The 15,981-nt window shown below is 49.5% G+C and overlaps 1 protein-coding gene across 1 annotated transcript in view; it reads left to right on the forward strand.

Moving 5' to 3' along the window:
• SFXN5 (sideroflexin 5) overlaps positions 1-15,981 on the forward strand; it is a 93,695-nt gene that overhangs the window by 14,796 nt on the left and 62,918 nt on the right. Inside the window, 1 exon segment of the mRNA XM_054172096.1 lies at positions 6,413-6,490. Coding sequence (XP_054028071.1) covers positions 6,413-6,490 — 78 coding nt within the window.

Here is a 15,981-nt window from a genome sequence, read left to right on the forward strand (position 1 = left end):
GAGAGCCAGCTCCAGGCCTTGACAGCCCTTTTGGGGAAGAAAATGTTGCAGGTGTACTCTGCAGTTGTGGAGTTTCTCTGTGTGCTTTCTGTCCAGAGAAGGGCAGTGAAGCTGGTGAAGGGTGCAGAGCACAAGTCTTGGTAGGAGCAACTGAAGGCCTTGGGGTTGTTCAGCCTGGAGAAAAAGAGGCTGAGGAGAGACCTCCTGGCTCTCTACAACTCACTGAAAGAAGGTTGGAGTCATGTGAAGTCAATCTGTTCTCCCAAGGGGCAAGCGATAGGACAAGAGGAAATGTCCTCAGGTTGCAGCAGGGGAGGTTTAGCTTGGACAGTAGGAGAAATTTTCTCCATTAAAGGATTGTTTCAAAGCTGTGTGGCTGTGGTGCTGAGGGCCATGGGTTAGTGGTGACCTGGCAGTGCTGGGTTGATGGTTGGACTGGATGATCTTTAAGGTCTCTTTGAACCGAAACGATTCTACGACTCTAAGGCACCAACCTCATGTCAATATTTGCTGTAACCTCTTTAGTGGAGCTTTCCTTCAGCTAATTCATGTCATTACTGCCTTTCTAAGGAAATAATTTTTTGGCAGCTGTGAACTTGCAAACTTTCCCAATAAGCTGGCAATGTGTCACTGCAGAGATCAGGGCCAGCAAGTCCTGTCGCTGAGGCCAGGAGAAACCCCTGGGTGGGTGCAATGGCTACTTTTGAAATGTGTGAGGTTAAAATGATTGGAATAATACTTTTAATTGCTCTGTAATTAAGGGTCCATCAGGAGAAGCAGTAGGGCCCAGGAGATATTTTGATAAGGCTAACTTATCCCCTCTGACATTAGGCAGGACAGACTGTTAATGCTCTGCGGGAAGCTCCTCGTGGGGGAAGCTGTGGAGCTGATAATAGTAATAATTCCAAGCAAAAGTGAAACCAGAATGAAAGTGAGCTCAGAAGGGGCTGTGTTGTGCTCTCTGCCTTTGTTTCATCTCATTGTTCGGAGCAGAAATCAGCAGAGCGCCGAGCATCTTGCATTCCCATATTTGGGTTTAAGATGGAAGCAGGATTAGATGTATGTTATTTATATGAACGATACCTTCTTACTCAGCAGATTGACTGTCTGTGTTTATTCAGTGTCACATCTGCTGGCTCTACTTGAACAAAAAGTTTCTGGCTCCTGTTGTCTGTCACTGTGGATCCAATACAATAGGGCCAGCTGGAGTCAAGTCTGCCGTATGCAGCATCCGTTGCGCAGCGAGACGGAATCGGGAGCTGTTGAGTTGTGATGGCAGAGCACAGCTGGATTTCCATACCCCACGTCAAATACGTGGTGCTGCTGGCCAGAAGACTCTTGCCTTACATCCTCTGCCAGTGTTTCAGCTTTGGTCCCAACCTGGAGCGATCGAAAGTCTCAGGCACACGGTGGCCATCGCTGGGCCGACGAGGCCTTGAACCCCTGACACGAGCCCTGTGTGAGCAGAGCGAGGTGGAAACCGTTCCCACGTGGCCTGGCCCATCAGTGGATTTTGTCTTCAGAGGCTCAGATGCAAAACTTGACTCCTTTTCTGTTGATTCTGTAGCAGGAGTGTTGTAGTGCTACTGGCATAATGACTGTTATTACGGTCTGTATGTGCACATATGGGTTTCTGGAGGCAGCTCTAAGCCATGTGTAGGCATCCGCTGAGATCCAAGAGACGAGAAGGCACAGATCTCTCAGACAGAAGCAGCGTGCCCCTGAGCAAGGAGGGCAAGGTGAAGAATCAGTGCAAGAGCTCACGTGCTGGATGGAGCCATCTGATGCATGTACCTGTGTGCAGTCATTCATAGGACCCAGTGCAGCTGTTTGCTGTCCTGCCAGACTGCTGCCATCAGGGACTCCATGTGCCAGTGAAGGATCAGCTCAGAGTTGTGGGGGCTACTTTCCTGGAGGCATCTCAGAAGACTAAGAGAGAATCTTCTCAGTGCTGATCCATATCTAAAGGGTGAAGGTCAAGATGATGGAGCCAGACTCTTTTTTTTCATTGGTGCCCAGTGACAGGAGAAGGGCACAAACTAGAACACAGTGAGTTCCATCTGAACATGAAGAGAAACTTCTTCGCTGTAAGAGTGGCAGAACACTGGAGCAGGCTGCCTAGAGAGGTTGTGGCGTCTCCTTCTCTGGAGACATTCCAAACCCACCTGGACATTGTGATCCTGGGCAAGCTGCTGGGGGTGAGTCTGCTTTAGCAGTGGGGTTGGACTGGATGATCTCCAGAGGTCCCTTCCAACCCACACCATGCTATGCTGTGAGCTTGGTAGATCCCTGGCACTGCTTCTGGGCTTAGGTTTGTAAGAACATCCTTTGGGTGCAGATGGTCTGTCTAGCACCCTATTGTGGGAGCTGAGACCCCACCATCCACCACTAGAAGTGCTCTAGTGAGAGAAGGGGGATGAGAGAAATGATCCATACGACTACAAACTGTGGTTGCTTTTTTTTCCTCCCTTTTTTTGAAGTGATGCTGTAAAGACTCCAGTGACACTTCTTCCTACAGATAGCAGGGGAGAAATCAAGCAACAATAAATATTGAAACAGGAGCACAACCTTGTTGGCAGGCCTCTTTTTCCCTGTTAAAAGAGGAATGAAGTGTCATTGTTGTCTTTATCAACCATCATCACAATGCTGCATCATGTCAAAAGCCAGGCAGTGAAGGTGGTTGGCATTTGGAGCTGTTGCACACTGTGATGTCCTGGTGTTTTTGGAGGCTGTGGTTCAAAGAAGGTGCTTGACTGTTCTAGAAGCTGTAGAAAGACACCTGGGTGATGAGACACTGAAACAGGTTGCCCAAAGAGGTGGTGGAAGCCTCATTCCTGGAAGTTCTTAAGGCCAGGCTGGATGGGGCTCTGGGCAACCTGAGGAGGTTTAGCCTGGACACTAGGAAGACATTCTTTACAGTGAGGGTGGTGAGACACTGAAACAGGTTGCCTACAGAGGTTGTGAATCACAGAATGTTAGAGGTTGGAAGGGACCTCCAGAGATCATTGAGTGCAAGCCCCCTGTCAAAAGCAGGATGACCTAGGGTAGTCTGCACAGGAATGTATCCAGGTGGGGTTTGAAGGTCTCCAGAGAAGGAGACTCCACACCCTCTCTGAGCAGCCTGCTCCAGTGTCCAGATGTCCCCTCCCTGGAGGCATTCAAGGCCAGGCTGGATGAGGCCGTGAGCAACCTGGTCTGGTGGAAGGTGTCCCTGCCCATGGCAGGGGGGTTGGAACTGGATGATCCTTGAGGTCCCTTCCAGCCCTGACAGTTCTGTCATTATCTGAGAGCTTTTCCCTAAGGAGATTCTGAGGCTGTGTGTTGTTTGTTACAACTACCTGAGCACCTCCAAGCCATGTGAAAGGCATCTCCTCAGCGTGCTCCTTGCGCTTGGCACTTTTGTTCACTTTTCTGTGCCCCTCTTTTGTCCCAGCTCGGGAACCCTCTCGGAGCCTTTTCTCTGAGAAAGTTCCCTTCTCCCCACCGAGCTGAAAGAGGAAATTCACCAAGACTGGGATTTTTCTCAAAGCAAAAATCAGCCTTTTTTGTTGTCTGTTTGTTACCCTACGAAACAAGATGGGATCTGGCCAGGGTTGTTATAGTAACTACTAAGATTTCCTCAAGAGAAGGAGGAAAAAAATAGAACACAGCCCCATTCATCTCTTCCTTCCAGTTTTTCATTCAGAGTTACATGCTGTTCCCTGCAGATCATTTGCAAGACACACAGCGTAGGTAATTTCAGGGACAGAAACCACATACCAGTAATGAGCCCAAATGGCTCTCCAGAACGTGATGCTGGCACTCCTGGCTTGTTTTCTAGTTTTGAAGGCAGTAAAGGTTGTCTGCTCTGGATCTGCAGGCATTAGGCATTCAGCTGTCTGGCTTGTCACCTCTGGGTTGCCGAGCTGCAGCGCTGGACAGTGAGGTTTTGGTGGTGCTCGTGCTGGGTAATGGCTTTTTCCTCAGAGGAGATTTGGAAATGGCCATGAGGCCAACAGGGCAAGGAGCTGTCCAGAGCAGCTTCAAAAGCATGAAGTCCTCATGTGATCTTAGAGTCATGTAGGCTGGAAAAGACCTTTAAGATCGTCAAGTCCAAGTGCTAACCTAACTCTACCAAGCCTGCTGCTAAAACATCTCCCTCAGCACCACATCTTTGCAGTCCCTTGAGGGATGAAGATTCAACCATTTCCCTGGGGAGTCTGTTCCAGGACTTCACAACCATTTGAGTGAAGAAATTTGTCCTCCTGTCCAAACTAAGCCTTCTAAGGGCCATGGGACATGTCTGTACAGGCTCTCCCCTTCTGCTGAGGAGCTGCTGTTCAGTGCAAGAGCTTACAAAGTCTGAGAGCCACCGGGGCTGGAAAGAGCCTGGCGCTGCTGGCGTGAGCGCAGCCGGTGCAAAACCAGCCGGGGGTCTGCTCCCACCCCTCTGGCTCTGCAAAGTGAAGGAATTTCCACCAGTCCATATGTCTTGTGTGTTGAATGTTTTAGGGACAATAGTCATGCATTAATTGCTGCTTTCAGGTTGGCATAACTGCTGGTGCTTCCAAGGAAACAACAAAGTGCTCTTTGATGTTTGCATGAAAGGCAGCAAAGTAGTTTCCCTTCAAGGGATCCCATGGACACGAGCTGGTAATGAGCCTGGGGACACTCTCCTGATTTACAGGGGGGTTGTGAGAGCAGAGCTTGCAGTGACAGCAGGAGCCTTGACACAAATACACTGAAACCACAGGGCTGTAGATGAGCCACCAGCATTCTGTGTGTTATTTGAGACGAAATATTCTGCATTTAGGAAATGCTCTGCAGCACCAGTGTCAGCAGTGCTGCCAGAATGACTGAGCTAGTGCAGGAATGTCAGACCAAAGTCCACCTCACTCATCTGGGTGGCAAATAACCTGCAGCAGGCTTTTGAAAAGGAGTGATTTGTTGGGCTTCAAATATTTGGGAGCCTTTACTCACCAATCTGATGCTTTCTGCAGGCTTGGATAAGCAGATTTAAAGCCACTCTTTATATCCTGACTTGTTCTTCTCTAGCTGTGTGTAGTCCAAGAATCTTTCTACCTCTCTACTTCTACCTTACCAATTTATTGCAATGTATGGAATAACATTTATTAGCACTCTATCGAGCCCTTAATTCACTACTCATCTGCATTTGTCAACTACAGAACTAAAATCACATTTTGAGTGGCATTATCTTCTCTTTCTTGAAAACACCTGCATGTGGATAGTCACTGATTTTCAAAACCCAGTGCCTGTTACATCTTTAGGTCATTAGGCTCACAGAATGGTCTGGCTTGGAAGGGACCTCCAAAGCTCATCCAGTCCAACCCCCCTGCACTCAGCAGGGACATCCTCAACAAGATCAGCCCTCTCAAGCCTCACCTTGAATATCTCCAGGGATGAGGCCTCAACTACCTCCCTGGGCAGCCTGTTGCAGTGTTCCACCACCCTCATGGTAAAGAACTTATTGGATCCTAATACACTCTCAAGGGAATGGAAGGTAAAAAAAAAGTAGTATTGAGAACTAATTTCTAACCTAAACCATCCTGTTTGGTTTATTTGAATAGACACATGTATTGTCCAGACAATAACTGTAGAGCCACTTTAGCCATTCCAGGGGAGAGAGAGACTTTTGTCTTGACATTTTTTCTCTTTTCTGTTTCATCTAAACTTTGCTTCAACTACAGAACTTGGTTGAATACCTCTATACATGACTAACTGTCCTGGGCATAAAGGAAGGATTCTGACAGGATGGTGCCATGGGACAGCAATGTGCCCTTGGGGCCAAGAGGGCCAATGGTATCTGGGGTGCAGCTAGAAAAGTGTGTTCTGCAGGCCTAGGGAGGTTCTCCTGCCCCTCTGCTCTGCCCTGGTGAGACAACACCTGGAATACTGTGTCCAGTTTTGGAGTTCCCAGACCAAGAGAGACAGGGATCTCCTAGGGAGAGTCCAACAGAGAGCTACAAAGGTGATTAGAGGACTTGAACATCTCTGCTATAAAGACTGAGTGAGCTGGGGGTGTTTGGAGAAGGCAGAGAGGGAATCTTATCAAGGTCTTTAAATATCTGAGGGGTGGGTGTCAAGATGAAGGTGCCAGGCTCTTTTTAGTGGTGCCCAGAAACAGGATAAGAAACAACAGGTACAAGCTAGAACACAGGAGGTGCCACCTCAACATGAGGAGATACTGCTTTGCTGTGAGGGTGACAGAGCCCTGGAGCAGGCTGCCCAGAGAGGCTGTGGAGTCTCCTCTGGAGACTTTCAAAGCCTACATGGATGGATTCCTTTGTGACCTTCCCTATGTGACCCTGCTTTGGCAGGGGGCTTGGGCTGGATGATTTCTTGAAGTCCCTTCCAACCCCTTCACTCCAGTGCAGGACAAGTGTTGCAGACCAGGCTGCTGTTCTGTTTGCAGAGTCGCCTGAAGGAAGCTGTGCAGCTGCTGGAGGATTACAAGCATGGGACTTTGCCCCCAGGAGTCACCAACAAGGAGGTAAGAGGAAAAAAGGTCTTCTCTATGCCCTGTAGGTCAAATAACCTCTTTTATTACTTTTTTCCCTGATCACCTGTGATAATTTCTTCTCGGGAAAGACAAATAGTCCTGATTTGAGCTAGACCAGAAGAAAGGAGCCTGGAGTCAAACCAAAGCTGCACTCTGCATCCCAACTACAGGACCTTCCACAGGGCTTTGCATCCACTCCTTACAAAGCCAGAGTTCAACCTTGCCTGCATCTCCAGCAGGCAGCTGCTTTGAAGGAAAATAAAACACAACTTTATGTGGTTTGAGCTAGGACAGAGCTAATTCTGCTCAGGGATTTGACTTCTCAGCTCAGGCTCTGCTCACTGAGGCACTTTCTGCAGCTCAGGGCAGGGTTGCACAGCCAGGGGCTGCTCCTAGCAGGGAGAAGCTGATGGGGAGAGCTCCTGCCAAGGGCTGGGCTGCAGAAAGGCTCTGCCTGAGACTTGCTCCTGGGCACACCAAGGGCCCTGCCACAGCTTGTGTGCCTCCTTGGGGTGCAGGAAGTCAGAGCTGGCACTTGCAGGGAGGAGTGGACAGGACAGGTGACCCTCAACTGACCAACAAGGGATTGCAGCCCATGGATGTCATCTTCAGGAGAAAGCTGGGGGATCACCAGGGTCAAGCCTCTTCTTCAGTGGCTGTTGTCTGAGGACTCTGGCCCTTCTGCCTTCAGTCCCAATCTGTGTGTTCCTGAATCCAGTTCCTGTCAGGGACTTCTCCAGTGCCTGCCCCCAGCGTCACTGGTGACAATGGTGACATCATTGCCATGGGGGGTTGGGTTGGATGTTGGTTTGTATCTCTTTGTCTGTGTTTCACTGGATTGTTCTCATTTCCATCCCAGCTGCTTTAGTTTCTTTCCTGCACCATCAGTCTCTCTCCCTTATTCCCTTTCTCTTCCCTTTGGGAAGGCAGGGGGGTTCATGGAGAGCCTCTGGCACTGGTGGCTGGCTCAGCCCCTCACCTGGGACACAGCTGTGGCAGGTAAATAGAGAAAACTAAAATCACATTCACTCAGAAAGTGGTAGGTGCTGTGCTGGGAGAGAGCCATGGCTTCAGCAAGTACAGCAAGCAGCTCTCCCTGTGTGATGTGTGGTGGAGGCATTGCTCTCCTGGTCCTTTGATGTCACTGCAAGCTTTCAACCACAATCTGATTACAGGGAGGGAAAAAAAAACAGAAACCGAGGCTGAGGGAAGGAGAAGAGCAGAGAATGATGCAGCAGCAGATGACTCAGTTCCCATCTGCCTGCAGGCAGATGAAATACAAGTCATTCACTGTGGCAAACCACACAGACTTTTGACCTACATTTTGGATTAGCCTAGTGCCAAACCTGGGATGTACCCAGGGTTCATTCAGAGTGGCACTGAGGGAGCAAACTGAAGTAGAGCCTTTCATGTTGCCCTCAGCCATGAAGACACTGGCAGGAGGTGAACCTGGGGATGGAAGTTGGAGGGTTCTCAGTGTACAATAACCATGAGTCAGCTATGTGCCCCTGAGGTCTCCTGGGGTGTGTTTAGAAGAGTGTGGCCAGCAGGTCAAGGGAGGTTCTCCTTCTCCTCTACTCTGTCCTGGAGAGGTCACATCTGGAGTACTGGATCTATTTCTGTTCTCTCCATTCAAGACAGACAGGGAACTACTGGAGAGAGTCCAGCAGAGGCTACAAAGCTGCTGAGGGGCCTGGAGCCTCTGTGAGGAGGAAAGGCTGAGAGCCCTGGGGCTGTTGAGCCTGGAGAAGAGCAGCCCCAGAGAGGATCTGATCAATATGCAGCAAAGAGCTAAAGGGCAGAGGGCAAGAGGATGTGGCCAGACTCTTGCAGTGGTGCCCAGTGACAGGACAAAGGGCAACAGGTACAAAGTAGAACCCAGGAGGCTCTATCAGAACAGGAGGAAAAATGCATATTTGCTGTGAGATTACTGGAGCCAACTGCACAGTGAGGTGGGAGGTGCCCCATCCCTGGCACCATCTAGGTCAGGCTGTTTGGGGCTCTGAGCAACCTGATCTAGTTGCAGATGTCCCTTCTGACTGCAGGGATATTGGACTGGGAAGTGTCCCTTCCAATCCAAACAAGTCTGTGATCATTCTAGCCATGGGGTTTCACTGAATGCTGAAGCTGTGGAGACATTAGGCATTGGGCACTTCACGTGATGAGCAGCCATGCACTGCCCTTTCCTTCTCTGAGCTGGAGAGGAAGGTCTGGCAGTAAATGTGGTGGAAACAGGGCTGTGGTTTCTGTCTCTGCAATGGCTGGAGGATGCTCTTCGTTTCTGCACTCAGAGCACTGGTTATTTTCCACCTCTGAAGGTGGAGGGGAGCATGTGGGGAGATCTGGGTAGCTGGCAAGCTTGCCAGTGCTGAATTCCATACGAATGTGCCAGATCTATCCAGCTGTAAGTGTCTCATTAATTACTGCTGCCTTTGCAGAACATACGTGCTGCTTGATTGCCTTGGGGGAGGGGAAGCTTCTCACTTGCATAGATACCACCCCAAATTTTCTCCTGCTGAACCAAAGGCACCTGGAGAATACAGCTTTGCTTTCCTCAAGCTGGCTTGGACCGTTAGCATGGCCTTTCTGTGCACCACTCTCTGCAGGATGGCCTCTGGCTTCAAGGCAGTAACAATTTGCAGTTGTTCTGGTGCTAATTTGGGAAAGGGACTCAATGCAGCTCTGGAGAGGTGCCCACTTTGGAGCCTGTGAGCATGGGTTGATGTTGGAATTAAAGACTGAGCCATCTGATGTTTTACGTAGCTGGGAGCTGAGTGTGTCACACACACCTCTGATGCACCGATGAAGTTGCCACGGGCTGGCAACAGACCAGCAGATGGGAGGTGATTTCATCTGGGGCTGATTTTCCTTCACCCCTCGTTGCCTGTGAACAAGGAATCTTGTGTTCACGGTGGGCAAGGAGTAGTGACTTGGCTCCTCTGGCCTGCTGATGCAGCTGTATCTGAGACAGGCTGATTTGCTCTTGTTCCACATCTGAACGGCTGGGTGGAGCTTCTCATGAGAGAAGCACTCCACTTTGTCCTGTTTAAGAGCTGATGGGGGTTTGATTGCTAGAGGCCCTTAGAGATGCAGAGGCTAAGCATTGCACCAGGCTCTTCAGGCGTGGGCTGGGGATGGCACGTGTGTGTGTGTGAAGCCATGCCTGAATGGGCTGCAGAGCTCCATAATCAGAACTAAAGTCATTAGCACCTTGGAAGCCTTTAAAAATAGCACTTTGGGCAGAGTTTGAGTGCATTAGCTTCTGAAGAACCCAACCCCCTCCCCCAAATATCAACTTTGAGATCCAGAAGACAGGTTGTTTTGACAGAGCTGTTTCACTAATCTCCTGCCTGATCCACTTTCGTGGTGCAGCGCGTTTGACAGTGTTCAAATCCCTGAGCCTTTTCCTCCTCCCCCCCCCCCCCCCCATTCAGAAATTCATGGTTCTCATGAAGGATGGCAGGCAGGAACTGGAAAGCATAACAGCAGCTCAGCACGCTCTGTATTGCTTGCTGAAATGGTTTCACCACATGAAAAATGGAAAACTTCAAAGCCTAAAGCTATGTAACGTCAAGTATCTCCTCCACACTTCTCTTCTTGACAGGGTTCTTGCAGAGGGAGGCTTTCTCTTCCGCATTTGCCGAGCAGGTTTTGCAAAATGAGCTGCAATGGAATGATTATGGAATATCTAAAGGATAAAAAACCCTCTGGAGAGCCAGAAGCGCAGGATCCCAGCGTGGTGGGGGTTGGGAGGGACCTCTAAAGCAGGGGCACCCGCAGCAGCTTGCCCGGGATCACAGTGGCCAGGTGGGTTTGGAATCTCTCCAGAGAAGGAGACTTCACGCTCTCCCTGGGCAGCCTGCTCCAGGCCTCCAGCAGCCTCCCAGCGAAGAAGTTTCTCCTCATGTTCAGGTGGAACCTCCTGGGTCCCAGTTTGTGCCTGTTGCCCCTTGTCCTGTCACTGAGCACCAACACTGCCCACACCTACATCTATTCCACTTCCAGGTCACTGACACTCATCCAGTAGCTCCGGTACTTGCTCTTGAACTGGAGTGACTTCCTTGCCTGGGAAAATGGCCACTACCTGAAGGAGGCCCAAACCTCTTTGTTGGGTGTCATTAGCAAATGATGAGGAATTGATCTGGGAGCTGCCCATAGCTGCAAGGCTGCTGATAGCTTTTCACAGTATCACTAAGGTTGGAAGAGACCTCAAAGATCATCGAGTCCAACCTGTCACCACAGACCTCATGACTAAACCATGGCACCAAGTGCCACATCCAATCCCCTCTTGAACCCCTCCAGGGACGGTGACTCCACCACCATTTTGACTGAGGAACATTCACCTTTTTAGTTGCTCCATCAGAAAGCTGTTCAAACCCCATGGTTTTTATCATAGGTGTATCCATTCATGTAGTCAGCAAACCAGAGGACAGCTGGCTGCTTGAGAAGTATTCCTTCAGTGCTGCATATTGGATCCTACAGTCTCCACTTCTTCAGCTTAGCTTTGTTTACCCAACCTTTTCATAGAGTCTTAGGATTGTTTTGGTTGAAAAAAGACCTTCAAGATCATCAAGTCAAACTATTAACCCTGCATTACCAAGTCCACCACTAAACCATGTCCCTGAGCACCCCATCTACGACACAAGGAACTATTTGTTCCCCAGAAGGGTTGTCAAGCCCTGGAACAGGCTGCTCAGAGCAGTTTTGGAGTCACCATCCTTGCAAAGATTGATGGGGACTGCACCAGTCCAGAGGGAGCCCACAAACATGATCCAAGGGCTGGAAGCCCTCTGCTGTGAGGCCAGGCTGAGAGAGTTGGGGTTGTTCTGCCTGGAGAAGAGAAGGCTCCAGGGAGACCTTCTGGTGGCTTTTCAGTACTTAAAGGGGTGATCAGAAAGCTGGGGACAGACTTTTTAGCAGGGCCTGTTGTGACAGGACAAGAGGTGATGGTTTGAAACTAAAAGAGGGAGATTTAGAGTAGACAGAAGGAAGAAATTGTTTACACTGAGGGTTGGGGGACCCTGGCCCAGGTTGCCCAGAGAGTTGATAGATACCCCATCCCTGGAACCATTCCAGATCAGGTTGGACAGGACTGTGAGCAACCTGATGTAGTTCACGCTGTCCCTACTGACTGCAGGGGTGTTGGATTGGACGACCTTTAAAGGTCACTTCCAACTCAAGCCGTTCTCTGATTCTCTGCTTATGATCTGGTGGGGTGTATCCCCTTTCACCTCCCCATCCCAGAAGAACCTTGAAAGTGGCAAGATCCTGAGAAGAAGAAGAAGTAAAAAAAAGGGGTGTGTAGGATTCATGTTGGTGGGAGAAACTGGTTCAGTTGTCACTGCTGCCCTTTCCTGCTCCATAGCCACTAACATCTTGTTGCCTTTCTAGGAGGATTCCTCCTCTTGACCATCCGCTCTCTGCTGCTCATTTAAGTGGTCTCTCATTATACCTCAGGAACATTTTTAGCTTGTGTTCCTTGCAGTCAAGGGGGAGATGTGCTAAAGGTCCTGCTGCTGAAGGCAGTTTTCATGACGGCTTCCACTGGTGGCTCCCGGGGTTGGCAGGATCCAGCCCTGCGCGCGGCGCTCCGGTGGCTGGTGCGAGCTGCGAGTGGGTAGGTGAAAATGACACAGACAAGTGCACTGGGAGCCAATTTGCAGCAGAAGGTATAGACTGTAACATATCCAATTCTAAACAGGGCAGGCAATTCCCCAAACTGCCTCCTGGAGGGAATCTCCACTGGAGTAAAAAGGTTTCATTTGAGGGAATGGTTTCTGCTGTAACAACAAGGGCGGTACAAATATCAGCCTGATAAACAAGGATGAAGAGGCAGCTTGGTTGCAAGAGGACCTTTCTTCTAGCTCAGGAGCATTGGGGCTGAGGTTGGAGCCTCAAACCAAAAGATTTTACCAACTGCAAGGCATAATGATGTGGCTTTTGTCCTTTTTCTTTTGGGTCTCCTTTCACTAATTTGTAGCATTGCATCTGTGTCCTCTTGTGTGTGTGTGAGTCCCTTTCCCAACCTGTCCAACAGACCAGCACAGATTGGAGGAACAGATTGAAGCTGGCATGTCAGCAGTGGTAGAAGCTAAAGAGAAGCAGCACTCAGTGGCTATCAGCTATGGAGAGACTGAAATCACAGGCTCACAGGATGTTAGGGCTTGGAAGGGACCTCCGGAGATCATCGAGTCCAACCCCCCTGCCGGAGCAGGACCAGAGCCTCTAGCTCGCTGGTCTAGGTTCCTGGAAATCACTCCCAGCTCACAACACAGCTGCTTTTTGCTGGCTGATTCTTTTTTTTCTGCTCAGTGCTGCAGAAATGTGCATGGCTGAAGAGCCCCTTTGAACATCAAGATGCAGACAGCTTGTGCACCATAACCTGTCTTTGAAGGTATCAGTGCTGGGGAGATTTCATCATGGCCTTCAGGCTGCTCTACTTCTTCAGTTTTTACCCCTAAGCACTTTATATTTGGATTTTTCTTAGCTAGAATTCCCTGCAGTCATTCCATGCTGGAACTGTTCTACTGGCAGGCCAAACAAAATGTGTCCTTTCTGTTGTCTGCTTCAAAATTGGGGTAGAAATTAGCTGCTAAGCCCTCATCTTAATACTGCTGATTAATATCACTGTTCATTAGCCTAATATGGCTCCAAATATTGAACAGCAGTAGCCTAAGGCTGTTCAATATTTGGAGCCATATTAAGCTGATGAACAAGTTAGGGTCAGAGCCCTGATGTTCCCCATTTGTAGATTTCATACCACCCTGCCCTAAAACACTTAATATCTAAGGAAGAATGAGAATGCAGGCAAAGAAATGTGGTGATGAAGGTTCCTAGACCTCTTCTGCCTCCCCTCCATCCCTTCTGTCCTGATCTCAGGCATGCACCCCAGAATCTCCCTGTGGTCCTGCCAGCAGAGAGAGGTAAAGAGCCACCAAATAGCAGAAGTGTCTGAGGGTGCTTGGTGTGTGCTGAATGAAGGTTGTCAGGAGTGAGTGATGCTTCTTTTTTGTTTCTGGGGTTTGGGTTTTTTTTTTTTCTCCATGCAAGGTTTTTTTCTTTTTTAATGCCAAGAAGAGGCTTAAGAACTTGTCTGATGAATTAGATGCAGCCCTCATAGCTGTGCATCTTGTGGAGATGACTCCATCCTTCAGAGTGCACCCACAATAGGGATGGGTGCCTATTAAATTCCTCATTGCCTCTCACATCAGATCATTCCCCTGGTGTGCAAACTTGTTCTGTGCCCAGAATATTGCCAGGGAAAGCGTGATGCCATGGCAGCATGAGCTGATGGAAGTCAGCACTGCCATGTCTCTGCCTCCTCTCCTCCTGCCCATGTGTTCCCACCTCCCTGCTGGCTTGCCCCTGGCACAGCTGGTTCTGAGAGCTGATCTTAATAAAAACTCAACTTCCCTTTCCCCCTTCCCCAAATGTCTCGTTTTATGAGCAGCTCCCTGTGTGTTCTGTGTGCTCTGTGTTGTCTGTGCCATGAGGGGCTGGGGGGCACACCTGGGATGGGGAGGGCTGATGGGGCTGTGGTGCCATGAACTATTCCAGCTCGATTTGCTGAAGGTGGGAGAAGTCTGTGATGGAGATAGAAAATTACAACAGGGCTATGAAGATGCTGAGGGGACTGGGAACATCTCTGTGAGGAGGAAAGGCTGAGAGACCTGGGGCTGGTTAGCCTGGAGAAGAGCAGCCCCAGAGGGGATCCGATCAGTGTCTGAAAGGTGGGAGGCACGTGGATGAGGCCAGAGCCTTTTCAGCGGTGCCCAGTGACAGGACAAGGGCCAATGAGCACAAACTGGAATGCAGGAGGTTCTATCTGAGCAGGAGAAAAAAATTTCTTTGCTGTGAGGGTGCCAGAGCCCTGGGGCAGGCTGCCCAGACAGGCTGTGTAGTCTATGGAGAGATGCCAAACCCACCTGGACATAGTGATCCTGGGCAACCTGCTGTGGGTGTCCCTGTTCCTAGCAGGGGGTTTGGACTGGATGAGTCCCAGAGGTCCCTTCCAAGCCCTACTGTTCTGTGTAATTAATCCAGGTTTCATAAGACCTAATCATCTTGAGCTGTGGATATTTTGCTGACTAAAAATCCTTGTAGGTCCAAGACACCAGGTGTTCATGTTTGTGATCCATCCAGATCTTGCTGTTTGTAGGATCTTAGGCTAATTCAGGCTGGAGGGGACCTCAGAAAGATCACCTAGTCCTGCACAAGTGTGTAAATTTAACTGCTGGGATGCTCTCTGTTCATTTGGCCGTGTGTTGGCTTACCCAGGCATGACTACCAGTGGGAAAACAAGACAGCAATGAGACAACTCTGTTGCCCTGTTCTGTGGCCTTAGAAACTCCATCCTGAAAGCTGCACCCCTTCAACCTAAGGGGGTAGTTAAATGCCCACCCCCCCAAAAAAAAAACCCAAACAACAACCCAAGGGGATGTTTGGAGGAAAAAAATAGTTAAAAACCTCAAAGGAATGATCTGTAGTGAGAGGAAAAATGCAGCTCTTTGAAATTGTCCCTTGGAGACAGACATTTGCTATTCTCCAGCCAGCCCCTGCCTGCGAGCGTTGGCGGAGCATGAACCGTGGTGTGTCAGTTGTGACTTCTCACTCCTCAGCCTTTCCAAATGCGGTTTTTGGCAACTTGCTGTTTTGAAACTGTTTCATTTCTTCCCCATTAGTATCAGTGAAGTGAAAAGAGGCTCACCAGCTTAATGGGCATATATTTATTACTGTGTTCCTCCTTCAATCATCTTAGCAGCGGGAAGAGCCGCTCCTGCTGTCCCAGACACAGCAGAGAACAATGAATCCATCAGAGTCTAAACAGCATCCCTTTTGGAGAATAATGGCTTTTCCTAACAGTGTTGATGAAGAGCGAAGAGGTCCATTTGCAGTAAACTGTACTTTTTTTTCCCCCCTCTGGTCTCTTGCAGGATACAATAAAAGCTAGAGATCTGGGTTGTCCTGCTGCTTCCTTTCCTTCACAGGAAAGAAGCCCGTTTGCTGCTACAAGGGCTGAGCTCGGACCTTATCTGTGGTGCTAAAATAGGCTCACCATTTCCAGAACACAAAGGGTGCCTTGAGAGCTTGGGCAGAAGTGTTTTAGGATAATGCACCTCAAAGAAAGTGGAGTGGACGATGTTTAAAGTTCTCTTCCAACCCAAAGCATTCTATAATTCTATGATTCTGCTTCAACAAGGCCAAGTTCTGGGTCCTAAACTTGGGTGATAACAAGCCCATGAATGGTACAGGTGTGGAGAAGAGTGTCTCAAAGTGCCTGATGGAAAATGACCTGGGGGTGTTGGTGGTAGCCAGCTGAACAGGAGCCAGAGTGTGCCCAGGTGGCCAAGATGGCAAACGGCGTCCTGGCCAGGATCAGCAATAGTGTGGCCAGCAGGACCAGGGCAGGGATTGTCCCTCTGTATTGGGCACTGATGAACACTGGATTTGGTTTTGGGCCCCTCCAGCAATGACATTGAGGT

The sequence above is a fragment of the Dryobates pubescens genome, chromosome 23, assembly GCF_014839835.1.
Source record: "Dryobates pubescens isolate bDryPub1 chromosome 23, bDryPub1.pri, whole genome shotgun sequence".
NCBI lineage: Eukaryota > Metazoa > Chordata > Aves > Piciformes > Picidae > Dryobates > Dryobates pubescens.